At 40.2% G+C, this 14,983-nt stretch overlaps 1 protein-coding gene across 3 annotated transcripts in view; it reads right to left on the bottom strand.

Annotated features, from left to right (window-relative positions):
- The window catches only part of Cdc20b (cell division cycle 20B), a 68,152-nt gene that overhangs the window by 31,646 nt on the left and 21,523 nt on the right, over window positions 1-14,983 (bottom strand). For all 3 annotated transcript variants that reach the window (XM_008840397.2, XM_008840398.2, XM_008840399.2), the window contains exons 4-6: window positions 11,035-11,165; window positions 9,796-9,889; window positions 5,836-5,952 (exon numbers count right to left, since the gene is read on the bottom strand). In XM_008840397.2, the coding sequence (XP_008838619.1) occupies window positions 5,836-5,952; window positions 9,796-9,889; window positions 11,035-11,165 (342 nt within the window). The remainder of the gene's footprint in view (window positions 1-5,835; window positions 5,953-9,795; window positions 9,890-11,034; window positions 11,166-14,983) is intronic.

Genomic DNA, 14,983 nt, shown 5'->3' with positions numbered 1-14,983 from the left:
TCTGAGCACTAAGAGCAATGCTGGGGGGATTACTATACCAGATTTTAAACTGTATTACAGAGCTATAGTGATAAAAACAACATGGTACTGGCACAAGAATAGACCCATAGATCAATGAAACAAAATTGAAGAACCAAATATGAGTAAATGCAATTTCAGCCACCTGATATTTGACAAAGGGGCCAGGAATATTCACTGGAGGAAAGACAGAGTGTTCAGCAAATAGTGCTGGCAAAACTGGATCTCCATCTGTGGATGAATGAAACTAAACCCCTATCTTTCACCCTGCACAAAAGTCAACTCCAAATGGATCAAAGACCTCAATATGAAGCCTGAAACTCTGAAACTGTTAGAAGAAAACATTGTCAATAACCTACAAGATATAGGTGTAGGAAAGGAGTTTTCTAAACTGGACATCAATTGCTCAGGAAATAAAGTCAAAAATCAACAAATGGGACCTCATTAAACGAAGAATCAACAAATGGAACCTCATTAACCTAAAATCCTTCTGTACATCAAAGGAGGCAACCAGGGAAGTGAAGAGAAAACCCACAGAACGGGAGAATATCTTCACCAGTGACACATCTGTCAGAGGTTTGACATCCAGAATATATAATGAACTCAACCAATTAAAAGATGGGCTAAGGAGCTGAATAGAGAGTTCTCAAAAGAAGAACTGAAGACAGCTAAGAAGCATCTTAAAAGATGTTCAACATCATTAGTAATCAGGGAAATGCAAATTAAAACCACTTTAAGATTTCATCTTACCCCAGTCAGACTGGCTAAGATCAAGAGAACAAATAACACCAAATGTTGGAGAGGATGTGGGGAAAGGGGAACACTCATCCCCTGCTGGTAGGGCTGTAAATTTGTTCAACCCCTATGGAAAGCAGTGTGGAGAACTCTTAAAAAGCTAAAAATGAACCTACCATTTGGCCCAGTTATACCACCCCCCCTTAGCATATACCCAAAGAACTCATCCTATTGCAGAGACAGTTGCACATCCATGTTTGTTGCTGCTCTTTTCACAATAGCTAAGAGATGGAAGCAACCTAACTGTCCCTCAACTGACGAGTGGATAATGAAAATGAGGTATATTTACACAATGGAGTTCTACTCAGCAGTAAAGAAAGATGAAATCATAACATTTGCAGGTAAATGGATGGAACTAGAAACTGTTATACTAAGTGAAGTAACAGACTCAGAAAAAAAAAAAAAAAACATATGTTCTCCCTCATATGTGGATCAAATCCTTATAAGGACCAAATCCTTATAAGTGAGTATGTATCTAGATATAACTACAGAAACCAGGATAAAGGAATGAAGGAGGTAAAGGAAAAGAAAGAACCTGAAAGTGAAGAACAGTAGGAAACAGGTGTTACTAAGGAAGATATGGATAAAAATGGGGTTATTTAAATGGGAGGGGAGGGAGGGTTATATAAGGAACCTTGAGAGTAAAGGGAAAGAAGAAGCTCAAGGGAGATGGGACCATAGGAGAAGGGTATTATTAAGAGAGAAATGGGAAAAATGTAGAAACCATGGTAGAGGTGTTAGACAGTGAGAGAGATAAACAATGCCTAGCTAGTTTTAAAAAACCAGAGGGAACCATATTAGTCCAACAACCTACTGACAAATTATGCATACAACCAGATCAAAGAATGTAATATATGCCTAGGCAAGGTTTATCTGAGAACATCTGGTTTTTTCCCAAGGTTTATCTATGTAGCACATGGTAATTAAAAGTACCAGACTGTTAGAACTAACCTTCTTAGGTATTTAACAGCCATACTTTGAGGCCTATAGTAATCTCGTCAGAGGGACTTAAAGGACAGTTTTTGCTACTCAGCCTCCAAGGTAGACTAAGTTCCAGGGGGCTATGGAGCATCTCTCAAAATGTCCTATAACTGTGGTGAGTCACCTGTCCTCTTGTTCATAGAGGCCATGGAGACCCCATCAGATGGACTTGAACCAGTGTCCAGTCTACAAAGAGGAGGATCAACAAAGAAGAAACATATCCTCCATGCTTCCAAGTGAAGCCAGCCACGGTTGAGCAGGTCCTTTGATTTATCTTCACATAGATGGAACTGGTAAAAGAAAGGAGGCAGAGGCTCCTCCCAAGCCCATGTGACCCCTGAGGAACAGATCCTCAAATGACCTTAAGGGTAAAAACAAATTGGTTTATTTGGACCAACTGTATGGTCTTAAACACCCAAAAGGAAAGTATAACCAAAGATTAAAGTGATCAATATATTTCTTTTAAGAGTCCATGTGTATAGCCTAAGGCCAAATAACAAGAAACAATACCAGACCAGAGATACCTTCTTTTGAGTTGTTGGCCAAGATGGCCCAAGAGACTCCCAGACAGTAACCCAGTATAGAACTGGGAAAATGAACAGCAGACCCCAGTCTTACCTAAAGGAATGTTGGCAACTGATTGCTGCTAGATGAGGAAGAGCTGATTTTCCTAAAACAAGGGACTCTAGATAGACTAACTAGACTCAGCGGATGGACTTGCACTGGGGAATGGCTGGGGGCACTGACAACACAGTGGACAGTAACAGAGATGACAGAGTATATGGACTCCAGTGGGGGAAGCGGGGTTATGGGAGGGTGCCATTTGCAATGTGGGTATAAAGATGAATAAGATTGTTTGGGATGTTCTATACGAAATACACAAAAAAAATCAGTAAAAAATTAGAAAAAAATTGTCTAAAATACTTTTAAATTTTTTACTTTTTCGTATATACAAGTGTGATATATGTGCTTATGTGCATGCATGTTCATGTGTGTGGGCAGATGCACATGTGTGAGTGTAGGTGTGGAGGCCTGAGGTTGATTTTGAGTGACTTCCTTGATCACTTTCCACTTTATTGAGGCAGGGTCATTCACTAAACCCAGAGCTCCTGATTCTGGCTAGTCTAGCTAGCACTTGCCCCAAAGATTTCCTTTTCTCTATCTTCTGAGTGCTGGAAGTACAGGAAGCCAACAACACCACACCTGCCCAGTTTTTACCTAAGTTTGAAAGATCTGAAACTCAGATCCTCGTGCTTAGAAGGCAAGTGCTTTATCAACTAAGCATCTCCTCAACCCAAAATCTTACTTTTTAATTTTTTTAAAGATTTTATTGCTATTTTGTGTGTCTGTTTTATCTGCATGTATGTGTACCATGTGCCTGGTGCCAAAGGAGGCCAGAAGAGGGCACTGGATCCCCTGGAACTAGAGTTACAGATGGCTGTGAGCAGCAATGTGGGTATTGGGAGCCAGACCCCATTTGTCAGAAAGAGAAACAGTGCTCTTAAACCACTGAGCCAGTCTCAAAATTATACTTTTTTATCTTTTTGAGACAGGGTCTCCCTGTAACCCCAGCTGTCCTGGAACTCACTATGTAGACCAGGCTGGCCTTGAACTCATAGAGATCCACCTGCCTCTACCTCCCAAGTGCTGGGATTACAGGTGTGCACCACCAAAAAATGGCAGAGTTTTCAATGGTTGTCATGTAAAAACACATGACAACTACAGTAATTTGGGGACATTTAGGTTGCAATATATTACCTACGGCACAAATATAAAAAGTATAGTCCAAAAGTCAATAGATCCATTAAAATAGGACAGAAGTACAGAAGATCCAAGAAACAAGCCTTGGGTACATTAACATTCAGAGAGACACAAGAGGAATGAGAACCAGCAAAAAGACCAGAAGACAGTGCCTATAAAATGGGGAGGCCTATGTGTCGATTTAAAAACAATTAAATCTAGGAAGCAACTCAAAAGAGTTATCAAACAGAGGGATTGGTCAGTTGTCTCAAACTGATGGTTTTTGAAATAGCAGGTCCCATGAATGGAATAATGAGATTTAAAACCCCACTAACATGAGCTTAAGACAACTGAGAAATGGGAAGCTGGGACTGAAAACACCTCTTGTCAAGTTGCACCGTTGAGAGAAGAAAGGAGGCTATGGCTTGAAGGAAAAGCGGGCACAAAAACCACTGCTTCTTTTTAATATGAGTGCTGTGTGTTTTTAATGTTTCTTGAAAACTTACCTTCCCTAGTTGGTTTTGGCAGTAAGTTCTCTTGAAGAGCTGTACGAGTGTGAGCTGCTCACTTGAGCCTGTTGCTTTCTTCTGCTTAATCCTCTCTGTGGATGTTCCACCTCCCTCTGCACCTCCTCCCTCACCCAGGGAGTCCACACTAGCTCTTGCACTCAGACTTAACCATCCAGTCCTTGTGCCAGTTCATCCTGACTCACTGCCAATGATCTGCCAAAGCTCCTCAGTGTCTCACTGCCTCCTCTCATGAAATATTCCAAGAGACTTCCCTCCCCAAATGGTTTTCCCAGTGACACCACCTTCCTCCAGCTTCAAAAACATGTATTAACTTAAGTGCTCTCTCCTGCAAAATGTGTTCTATATAGTCCACCATAATCTTCTTTTGGTATTCCTCTCAGTCAACAACTTCCCAATCTGACTCTCTACCCATGACTTCTGAATTTCTCCAAGATCTGCATCTATCTATCAAAGGCTTAGGCCCATTGAGTCCTCTCTACTCCCATTAATTATGACTAATTCCCAACATCCTGCCTCTGTCCATGCTGTTAACAATATCAAAAATATCTCCATCCCTCCTCTGTCCTTGTAAGTCCTATCCATCTTTCATGACCTAGCTAAAGTCCGAACATCTCTATTGTTTCTGGACAGCTCCGGATCTCACTGAGATCCATCATTCATTATTAACATTCTGTGTGTGTGTGTGTGTATGTGTCTGTCTGTCTGTCTGTCTGTCTTTTTGAGACAGGGTCTCCTTGCAGCCCCAGCTGACCTGGAACTCACTATGTAGACCAGGCTGGCCTTGATCTCACAGAGATCTACCTGCTTCTGCCTCCTGCATGCTGGGATTAAAGGCATGTGCCACCATGCTCAACATTCATTATTAACATTCTGCACTGGCTTGTTGGCAGTCAGTTTTGTGAGTTAGCACTGTCTTCCTAACTAGACTACAAGCACACCCAATGTGGCAGTTTAATTAATTAGATTTATCCACATTTAAAATACATGTATAAGAGTAAGCCAGGGGCTGGAGAAATGGCTCGGGGGTTAAGAGCACTGGCTGCTCTTACAGAGGACCTGGGTTCAAGTCCCAGAACCCACATGGTGGTGACCCAGAACCCACGTGGCAGCTAACAACCATCTGTAACTCCAGTTCCAGGGGCTCTCACTCCCTCTTCTGACCTCTGTGGGTATTGCATGACATAGGTGCACTTACATACATGCAGGCAATACACTCACACACATAAAGTAAAAATAATAAAATATTTTCTAAAAAAGAAGCTGGAGAGATGGCTCAGCGGTTAAGAGCACTAACTGCTCTTGCAGAGGACCTGGGTTCAATTCCCAGCACCCACATGGCAATTACAAACCATCCTTGACTCCAGAACCATGGGAATCCGAAGCCCTCTTTTGACCACCATTGCATTGCATGACACATGTTCTCTCACATACATTCATGCAATACACTCATACACTTAAAATAAAAATAATAAATAAAATATTAAAAAATATTTTTCTAAAAAAAGAGTAGACCAACAGTACAGTACATTATAATCAAACAAAAATGCATTAATTAGTAACAATACTTGCACCCCAACAACATACATTCCTGAGCATGAAAGTAACACAAGGAAAAGCCAACTACATTAACCATCTTCGCATGGTTCGTCATTTGGATATAAGACACAAAGGCCATCTGGTTCTTCCAGAATCAAACTTCAAGTTTAAACCAGACCACTGGCTGCATCTTGTCATTTCAACTTCTGCATTCGCAATCTAAACAGTAGCTTACAGTAGTCATTTCGAAGACCAGTAAGATGAATCTTCACCTCCGGTTGATATATAGAATGGTTTTTGTCACTGAACTTTTCAAGATGGAAGGATTCATTTCTGAACCCATCTCTGCAACCTACAAGGGAAAAAAAAACAGTTCTATACATCTCTAGGATCCCATACATCTGAGATTTATCTTGCAGGTATTAGGAGATTGTAGAATGAGAAAGTGGTCAGTAAGGTAAAATTGTGATGCAAAGAACAGAGGAAGAAAGGAAATAAAGAAGAGTTCAGTACTACTTTAAATGAGATTAAAAATTACTCAACGGCACTTTTTAACTAAAAGTAGATGCATGTCAGACCTAAATGTAGATGAACGGTCTTCCGGGGAACACACTAAGTATTACGTCATGCTTTGAATATTCACTTATCCATTGAGATTCTTGAAAAAAGGTGAATTTTTGCATGTCTATATATCCATCACAGCCATGTTTACCTAGAAAACATAAACTCTTCTCTAAGTCTTTGTCCATAAATGTTTTTTGATATATTGATTTTAACTTTTCTCTCAATCTAACTACACCAGAACACAGTACTTTTGAGATAATTTTAGCCATGCCTATCTGTGGTCTTGATTATAGCTTTTATTTTGTTTTAAGTTTTTGTCAAAGATCCCACTAGTCCAAACCACTGACCACTATCTTCTTATCTCTAACCCTCAGCTCATGATCAAGCTGATAATGATATATCAACAGGAAACAAGATAGCAAGGTAACTTAAGTGACCTGTGTTCTCCGTGACTAAGTGGCTTTTAATAAAAGCATGAAAGTTTCACATGGTTGCTATACCAAGAAACCAAATTGTTGCTCATAAATGCTTGCCCCAGTGTTGGCGATGAAGACCTGCAACTGTCAGAACTGTAAGGTTACTGGAAATACTCAAGCTTACTAATGAAAGATCATAAAAGGTTTTTTAAAGAAATTAATATCCAAAGAATTAAGAGCAGAGATAAGGATGTAGCTCAACACAGACTGCTTGCCTAGCATGCATAAGGACCTGGGCTGGATCCCCAGCACCACACACATACACACATAAGAATCAACATCAAGATTAAAAAAAGAAAGCTCTTAGAACTAATGAGTAATGGGTTCAAGATATGAAGTTAACATACGAAAGTCAACTGCATTCATATATGCCATTAATAATTAGAATTTCAAACAGAACAAATAGTATTTATACTAGTAGCCAAAATTTAAAATACTTAGGCATAAACCTCAAAAAATTATATGCAATATGTATATGAGAAAAACTAAAACCCTTTGATGAAAGAAACCAAAGAAAATCCAAATATAAGGAAAGATGTTCGCACATACAAGAGTAAAAACCTGGTTGTGTCAGCATATAAATTCCTCCCGATTTGATCTACAGATTCAACGCAATCCCAGTCAGACTCTTAGCAAGTTATTTTATGGGCGTTAGTAAACTAATCCTAAAGGTTGTATAGAGACACAAAGACCCAGAATAGTCAACACACTACGACACAAGAAGGAATAATCCACACAATACAACACAAGAAGAACAAAGTGAAAAGACTAACATGATCCAGCTTCAAGACTTACCAGCTTCAATCAAAGCAGTATAATACTGGTAAAAGTTCAATGAAAAGGAGTGGAGAATCTAGAAATAGACCCATACTAATACCAATGTCTGGTTATTGATACAGGAGCAAAGGTGGGCAATGGAGAAAAGGTAACTTTCCAACAGTGGTGCTGAAACAGTTGACTAGTCACATAATGAAAAAAATGAATCTAGATACAGACCTTACACTCTTCACAAAAATTAACTGAAAATAGATCACAGATGCAAACTATAACTCTCCTAGAAAATTGTATAAGAATGAACTTGGGTTTTGTGATAACTTTTTAGATAGAACACCAAAAATACAATCTATGAAATAAGTAAACTAATGTGGGTGTTCTGAGCATGCCTAAGGTAGGGGCAGCTAAGGAAACTGTGATGTTTGGTTGATTCCATGTATTAAACACATTTTCAAATTACAATATTTTTAACTTACAAGAATATTTTTGGAACAAAGCCCTACCATAAACTGAGAAACATCCATACTTCTAGAAACCCATAAAAGAATATTTTCAGAGAAATTAAAGAAGATGATATATCCATGAAGCATGAATGGAACACTGTAAAAAGAATGTTGTTAAGAAATGACTCTTTAAAAATTAAAACTAGCTCAGCATAGTAGTGTATGTCTTTAAGCCCAGCACAGGTAGGGGCAGGCAGATCTCTGTGAGATCGAGGTCATTCTGGTCTACATAGTGAGATCCAGGCCAACTGGGATTATAAGGAAGCCTTGTCTTAAATTTTTTTTTAACTAGGGTGCCATGAGTGGTGGGGCATGGTTTGTAATCTCAGCGCTCAGAAAGTACAGACAGGAAGATCAAAAGTTGAAAGTTAGCCTAGGCTACATAGAGATTTTGACCCCAGCCTGGGCTATGTAGTGAGACCCTGACTCAAAAAAAATCAGCTGGGGGCTAGAGAGATGGCTGGGTGGTCTTTGCTACTATTACAAAGGACCAGACCTTAGTTTCTAGTACCCACACTGGGAAGCTCACAACTGTCTGTAACTTCAGTTCCAGGGGAACTGCTTCTGGCCCCTGTGGGCAGCAGCACATGTGTGCACGTGCACACACACACACACACACACACACACACACACACTCACAGACATACACACACATAACAAAGAAAAAATTAAATAGAATAGCTAAAATTAGAGTTTTAGTTACAAGGTAGAGGGTAATTAAGGTAGAGGGTAATCTGCCAGAGGGGAGCCAGTGGGCGCGGGGGTTAACAATTGGGTGAAAAATAGAACCAAAAAATCCCCAGGAAATCAGAAAATCAGTCTGGAAGTGTTAACATAATAATTTCAAATGGAAAGGAAAAAAACAAAAGTTTAAATATTATTAAAGAACAAATCAAGAAGCTTTTCAAGAATTATAGTATATGGGTCTCTAAGTAGAGGAGATACCAAACAGTGCTTTTTAACTCACAATGAGGCAGAATTATATTAATGCCAAAACTGATCATTTTGAAACTTTAGAACACTGGTGATAACAGGTCTTCCTAACAGTGGCCCAAGGGGCAAAGCAGGTGGCACATAGAAACAGAAAGTCAGAGTAGCATAGGACTTCTCACAGTGACACAGGTGGCAGCAAAGACAATCACTTCACGGTGCTGAGTGAAACTGGACTCTACAGTTAAACTGTGAATCAGAGATGAGTATGATAGACATTTCCAGAAACCACAGATCTAGGATCAGAGAGAGAAGTCCCAGGATTGCAGCTCTGTGACTGACCAGGTCTGTAGCCTGTTCCACAGAGGGAGGCACCAAGGGAGAGAGGGAACGGGAGTGTGGGTGAGTACACAGAAATGTTATTGATAGTGAGGAACAAAACATTAGAGCAACTGGGGAAACACTAGCTTCACAGACGTGTGTTAAATGACAAAAAACAAGTGAGTAAAACAGTCCCACTTGAAAAGAAGACAGCTCATAGTGAACATATGATAATATAACTCTGACTACTAATCTTATTTTTGCAAAGCATAATATAATTACATCCAGAAACTGAAGAAACAAGGCAAGAACTAAGTTCTTACCGCTATACTAGAGTCTTGATAAAGTCTAAAATTACAAGATATAGCAGTTTACCAAATAATACAGAGGAAGTTTTTACACATACTTGGGGAATGGCTGCAAGAACTAAGGGTGGTAGACTTCTAGAAAATGGGATGTGGGGGCAAAGGTGGCTAGAGCATAGGATTATGGGAATTATACAAATTTTGTAATTATGTTGATTTAATGGAAGGAAGGAAGGAAGGAAGGAAGGAAGGAAGGAAGGAAGGAAGGAAGGAAGGGAGAGAGGAGGGCAGAAAGGACAAAGAGCAGGGCTCTGTTCAGTACCTTTCCAGACACACTGAGATTCCTCACAGAGCTGCATTTTTCCATTAATTTGTTGAACCCCCTTCTGGGTTAAAAAGAGCTCGTTTAGGCATTTCTGGAAACAAATGCACATAAAACAAATACTTCTTTAGAAGGCATACGTGTATCTCAGATGTGATGGATGAAGACAGTTACAACTGAGAAGTCACTAGATAGTTCAAAATTTCCATGTTGTCAGAGGCAACACCACAATAAAACTTCATTTTTAACCAAATCACTGTGTGATGAACAGTGCTGAGCCCTTTACATACATTATTTTTAACCTCAGAAACTCCACACAGCAGGAATTACTCTGCTAAAGACTTTTTTTATTTTTCTAGCCTAAAATTTTACTTAGTATATAGTCCAAGCACAGACCTTTACTCATGGGAAATGGGGACAGCTAGTCACCGAGAGTTTAAGTAAGTTCCATAAATTTTCATAAACAGAAAAATCTGATGCCGTTTTATTGGGGTAGTGCATAGAATGCTCTTCTGACATTTTTTTTCACCTGATTTTGATCAAAACAGCCATAAAAATTAGAAATAAATTCAAAGAAAAGTATTTATTGGCATTTTCTAAAAATGTAATGATGACAGGGTAAAGCAGAAAATGAACAAGGACATTCGCCTCAGTAGTATGCAAACTTGCTTTCGTGTTTAACAAATGGTAGGATGATATGCATACCAAAGATTGGTTTAAAAGAAATTTCTTTATTATGTATTATCAGTATATGTTTTATTTGTATATCTATTTTATATACACATATACCCAAAGTTATATAAAAATTTCTCAGCTGAAAAGGGGTCACAAGTGGAAACTTTAGAAGCCCTCATCTAGAAAAAGACTGAAATTCATGCTGAGAGGCCTTTTAGGCTGCCACTCTAGAGCAAACCAAGACACCTTGTAGCCAGAAACCACAACAGAAAGAGATCTTTTGGCTAAAAGGACGCATAGCATGATTTGCATCATCTTATATTTTAATCTTTCCTTCTTTGGTTTTTATTTCCATTCTCACTTTTTTAAGTGGTCCTCACACACTTTTTCTTGTATTGTGAGGAATTTTTTTCCTCTATGAAATGCTTCTATTCAAGTCCATCACTTGTCCCGTCATTTTCTTATTGATTCACAAGGACAACTAAGCAGCTCTTTCCTCATATTCAGGACTTGGTTGTCTAAGCTTCCCTGGATGAGGGTCCTTCATTTTGTCCCTCTACCTACCTGGCCTTTGGCAGCAGTATTTTCCTTCCCACCTCTGTCTGAAGGCGGTGTCTTGCAAAAACGGACAGTGGAGTTACTTATTTCAGAACTTCCTTTCACTGGGGTCTTCAGTGGTTCTTTGTTGAAGGATCCTATAAGAAAGACATTTAGCTTTGAATTTGCTTTTTAAAACAACATAGTCACTTTGGTTAGAGGTGTGGCAGTGCTATCTTTCACAGAAGAATAGAATGTGAAAGCCTGAGGTCTCTTAGCAAAATCTAGGAAGGAGAAAATGGAAAGGACAGGGCCTTGTTCAGAGCCCTGGGCTCATGCCTGAGCAGTCATAAGAAACTGCCCCAGTGGCCTCTAGAGTTAAAAGGAAATAACGTAATTAAAGGCTTGACTCCAGGTGCTGCTACAACAGTGAAAATGTTTTAGTACTGCATAAAAAAGCAGACTTGCGTATTTGGAGAATACTAGAAACAGTTTGATATTTTAAATGATGCTGCAAAGAGCATCTGCCAAACAAACATCCTGCCAGGACATCCCTGTAGGATGCTCACATTGCCAGTTATCGGTCTTCATTACACAATCCTGAGTGTATCACTTTGCCTCTTTCCTGTTGCAGAAAGATGCTGTAAAGGTGGTCTGAGAGAGCATCAGTGAAATATTTTCTATGTAAAAACAACAGAAACCAATACTATTTGCATCAACATTTTTCTATGTATCCAGTGATGGTCAGCTTTAAGCCTCTACTTGGCACAACCTAGAATCTCCTGGGAAGAGAGCTTCAATGAGGAACTGTCTACATTTGGTTAACCTGTGGACATGTCTATGGGAGACTATCTTAATTAAGTTAATTGATGTGTGAAGGCCTAACCCACTGTGGATTGCACCATTCCATAGGCAGGGAGTCAAGAACTGTATACAAGTAGAGAAATAGAGCTAAGCACAAGCAAGCAATGAAGTAGGCATGCATGCATTTATCTTCTCTCTGCTCTTGGATGTGATATGACTAGATGCCTCCTGCCGTGACTTCCTAAAATGGTCAACTACAGCCTACTGCTGAAAGCCAAAGTTGCTTTTTGTCAGGGTATTTTATCACAGCAACAGAATAAGAAACTAGAACATGTTCTTTTCTCAAGACTGATAAAGCCCTTTACTAGACTTTTAACTTCACAGGATACCTGTCAGGTCATCCTCAAAAAATAAATATCTAAATATCTAGCCAGGTGTGGTGGTGCATGCCTTTAATTCCAGCACTTGGGAGGCAGAGGCAGGTGTGACTCTGTGAGTTCAAGGTCAGCCTGGTCTACATAGTGAGCAAGTTCCAGGCCAGCTGGGGCTACAGGGAGACCCTGTTTCAAAAAGACAAAAAATTAAATAAATAAATAAATAAATGATAAATATATTACTGTTCACCAAAGGGGCTAAGGGAGCCACCAGAAAACTGTGGTTCTTTGCCATGTGTGCTGGATAGTTTTAGTTGTCAACTTGACACACCTGGGTTGAGGGAGTCTTAATTGGGGAATTGCTTCCTTTGAACTGGCCTGTGACCATGTCTGTGGGGTATTTTCTTGATTATTGAGTAATGTGGGAGGGCCCAGCCCAATGTGCAGTGCTACCCCTGGGCAGGTGGACCTATGTTGTAAAAGAAAGCAGCTTTAGCAGGAGCCAGGGGAACAAGCCAGTAAGCAGCATTCCTCTATGGCCTATGCTCTAGATCCTGCCTCCAGGTTCCTTCCCTGAGTTTCTACCTTGAGGTCCCTCCATGATGAACAGTGACCTGGGAGATGTAAAAGATAAATAAACCCTTTCTTCCCCAAGTTGGTATTGGTCAGAGTGTTTTGTCAGGGCAATTGAAGGCAAACTAGAATACCATGTGACAATGCTTTCTGCATTTAGACCATTCTGAGCTTGATAACCTGTCACTCATGTTCTTACAGTCTGGCACCCCAGTCCCTAGGACTCAAAGTATAATGTGGGCATTACTTTAAGGAAAGCGAAGATAAAAACATGAAATTTTCCTCAAAGTTTTAGATCTGGTTCTTTACTGTGAAACACATTATTTGTGTGCTATTTTTAGAAGAGCTTCAAGTGATAGAGGAAAGGCTGTGCTTAGCATCAGCAAGGTGGCTCAGTGGGAAAAGATGCTTGCCATGCAAGCCTAGCAACCTGAATTCAATCCCTACAACCCTCATAAAGGTGGACGGAGACAACCAACTCCATAAAATGTCCTCTCACCTCCCTATGTACACTGTAGCATGGGAGACCACACACATAGATCATGAACACACAAATAAAAATGAATAATGACAAGCTGTACTTAGAAGCTGTCAGTCCCTCCAGCCTCAGAAAGCGAGACCCGGCAGGTTTTGTGCACAGAGCATGACTACAAATGGACCTCTCTGCAGTTTCCTTTGGGGGATGGTGTGTGTTTGTCTAAAACAAAAAGAAACACCTCCAACAAAGTACCTAAAACCAGTGGATCTGGTTATCTCTCTGTGCTAACTAAAGTACAAAAGGGAATGGACTTTCGTAAAAATCCTTTTAATTAATAATCTTTGCTTGGCATTTTCAATTTCTTACACAATGCTTCACTAAAAAGCAATTGATAAGTGAGTCTCTAGCTCAGAAAGGGCCAGGAAGCCCTGAATTTTAACAAAAAATTCCCTTAAACCAATCAACATTAAAACTACCCCCCCCCCAATGACATTGAGATACAAATGATTTCTTATAACCCTTTATCTCCTGCTGCTGCGGGCAGCTAATTTCAGAATCGATAGTCACTATTTGTGGGGTATTCCTTGGTTTATAAAGATCTGGGCTCCTTTTCAATCTTCAAAATTATAGTGCCTCACTAAGAAGTCAGTGCTACTGTTAACATCACCCTTAATAAGCATGTTGAACTGGGGCACAGTGGTTCACATTTGTAATCTCAGCACTCAGGAGGCTGAGGCAGGAAAATCATAGCATATTTGAGGCCAGTGTGCTCTACATAGTGAGTTACAAGCTAACCAGGGCTGCATAGTAAGACCCTATCTCAAAAAGAAAGAAAGAGGGGCTGGAGAGGTGGCTCAGCAGTTAAGAGCACTGACTGCTCTTGCTGATGATCTAGGTTCGATTCCTAGTACCCACATGGTGGCTAACAACCATCTATAACTCCAGTCCCAGGGAATCTGACATCCTCTTCTGCCCTCCTCAGGCACTGAATGACACAGGTGCACCTACTTACATGAAAGCAATACGCTCAAACACATAAAACTAATAAATAAAATTTGTTTTTAATTTTAAAAGGAAGGGAGGGAGGGAGGAAGGGAGGAAGGAAGGAGGAAGGAAGGAAGGAAGGAAGGAAGGAAGGAAGGAAGGAAGGAAGGAAGGAAGGAAGGAAGGAAGGGGAAAGAAAGAAAACAAAAAGATACCGACACAAAATCCTGTTGTATAGAACTTTCAAAGTGTAGAATAGGAATTAAATCATTATATGACAGGTGGAAAACTTTGCTTCTGAAAGATGGAAATTGTAAAAGCTGTGCCCAGGTGAAACTCACATATCTCAAAAAGAACTTGGTTTCAGGGCTCTGACAGGTGGATCCTGGGTGCGGCCCATCATACAAGGGTTTTGGGAGCCCATTCCCCAACCCTGCCACAGGGCAAGCATCACACTATCTCTCTCCCTCTCACTTGCTTTCTTCCTCTTCACTCTCTTCCTCTCTTCTCTCCTGCTTTCATCCTTTTTTTTCCATTTCATACCGTTACTAATACATTTTTTTTAAGATTGCCATCGAACAAGAGCCTTACCAAAGCCATTAAAATGCTGTATTCTGGCCCGGCGTGGTGACGCACGCCTTTAATCCCAGCACCTGGGAGGCAGAGGCAGGTGGATGGATCTTTGTGAGTTTGAGGCCAGCCTGGTCTACATATTGAGTTCCAGGACAGCTGGAGCTACAGGGAAACCCTGTCTCAAAAAGAC

The sequence above is a fragment of the Nannospalax galili genome, unplaced genomic scaffold (assembly GCF_000622305.1).
Source record: "Nannospalax galili isolate Female #2095 unplaced genomic scaffold, S.galili_v1.0 scaffold339, whole genome shotgun sequence".
In the NCBI taxonomy this organism is placed as follows: domain Eukaryota; kingdom Metazoa; phylum Chordata; class Mammalia; order Rodentia; family Spalacidae; genus Nannospalax; species Nannospalax galili.
Note: the sequence above shows the minus strand (reverse complement) of the source record. Positions and strands in the feature narration are given on the sequence as shown.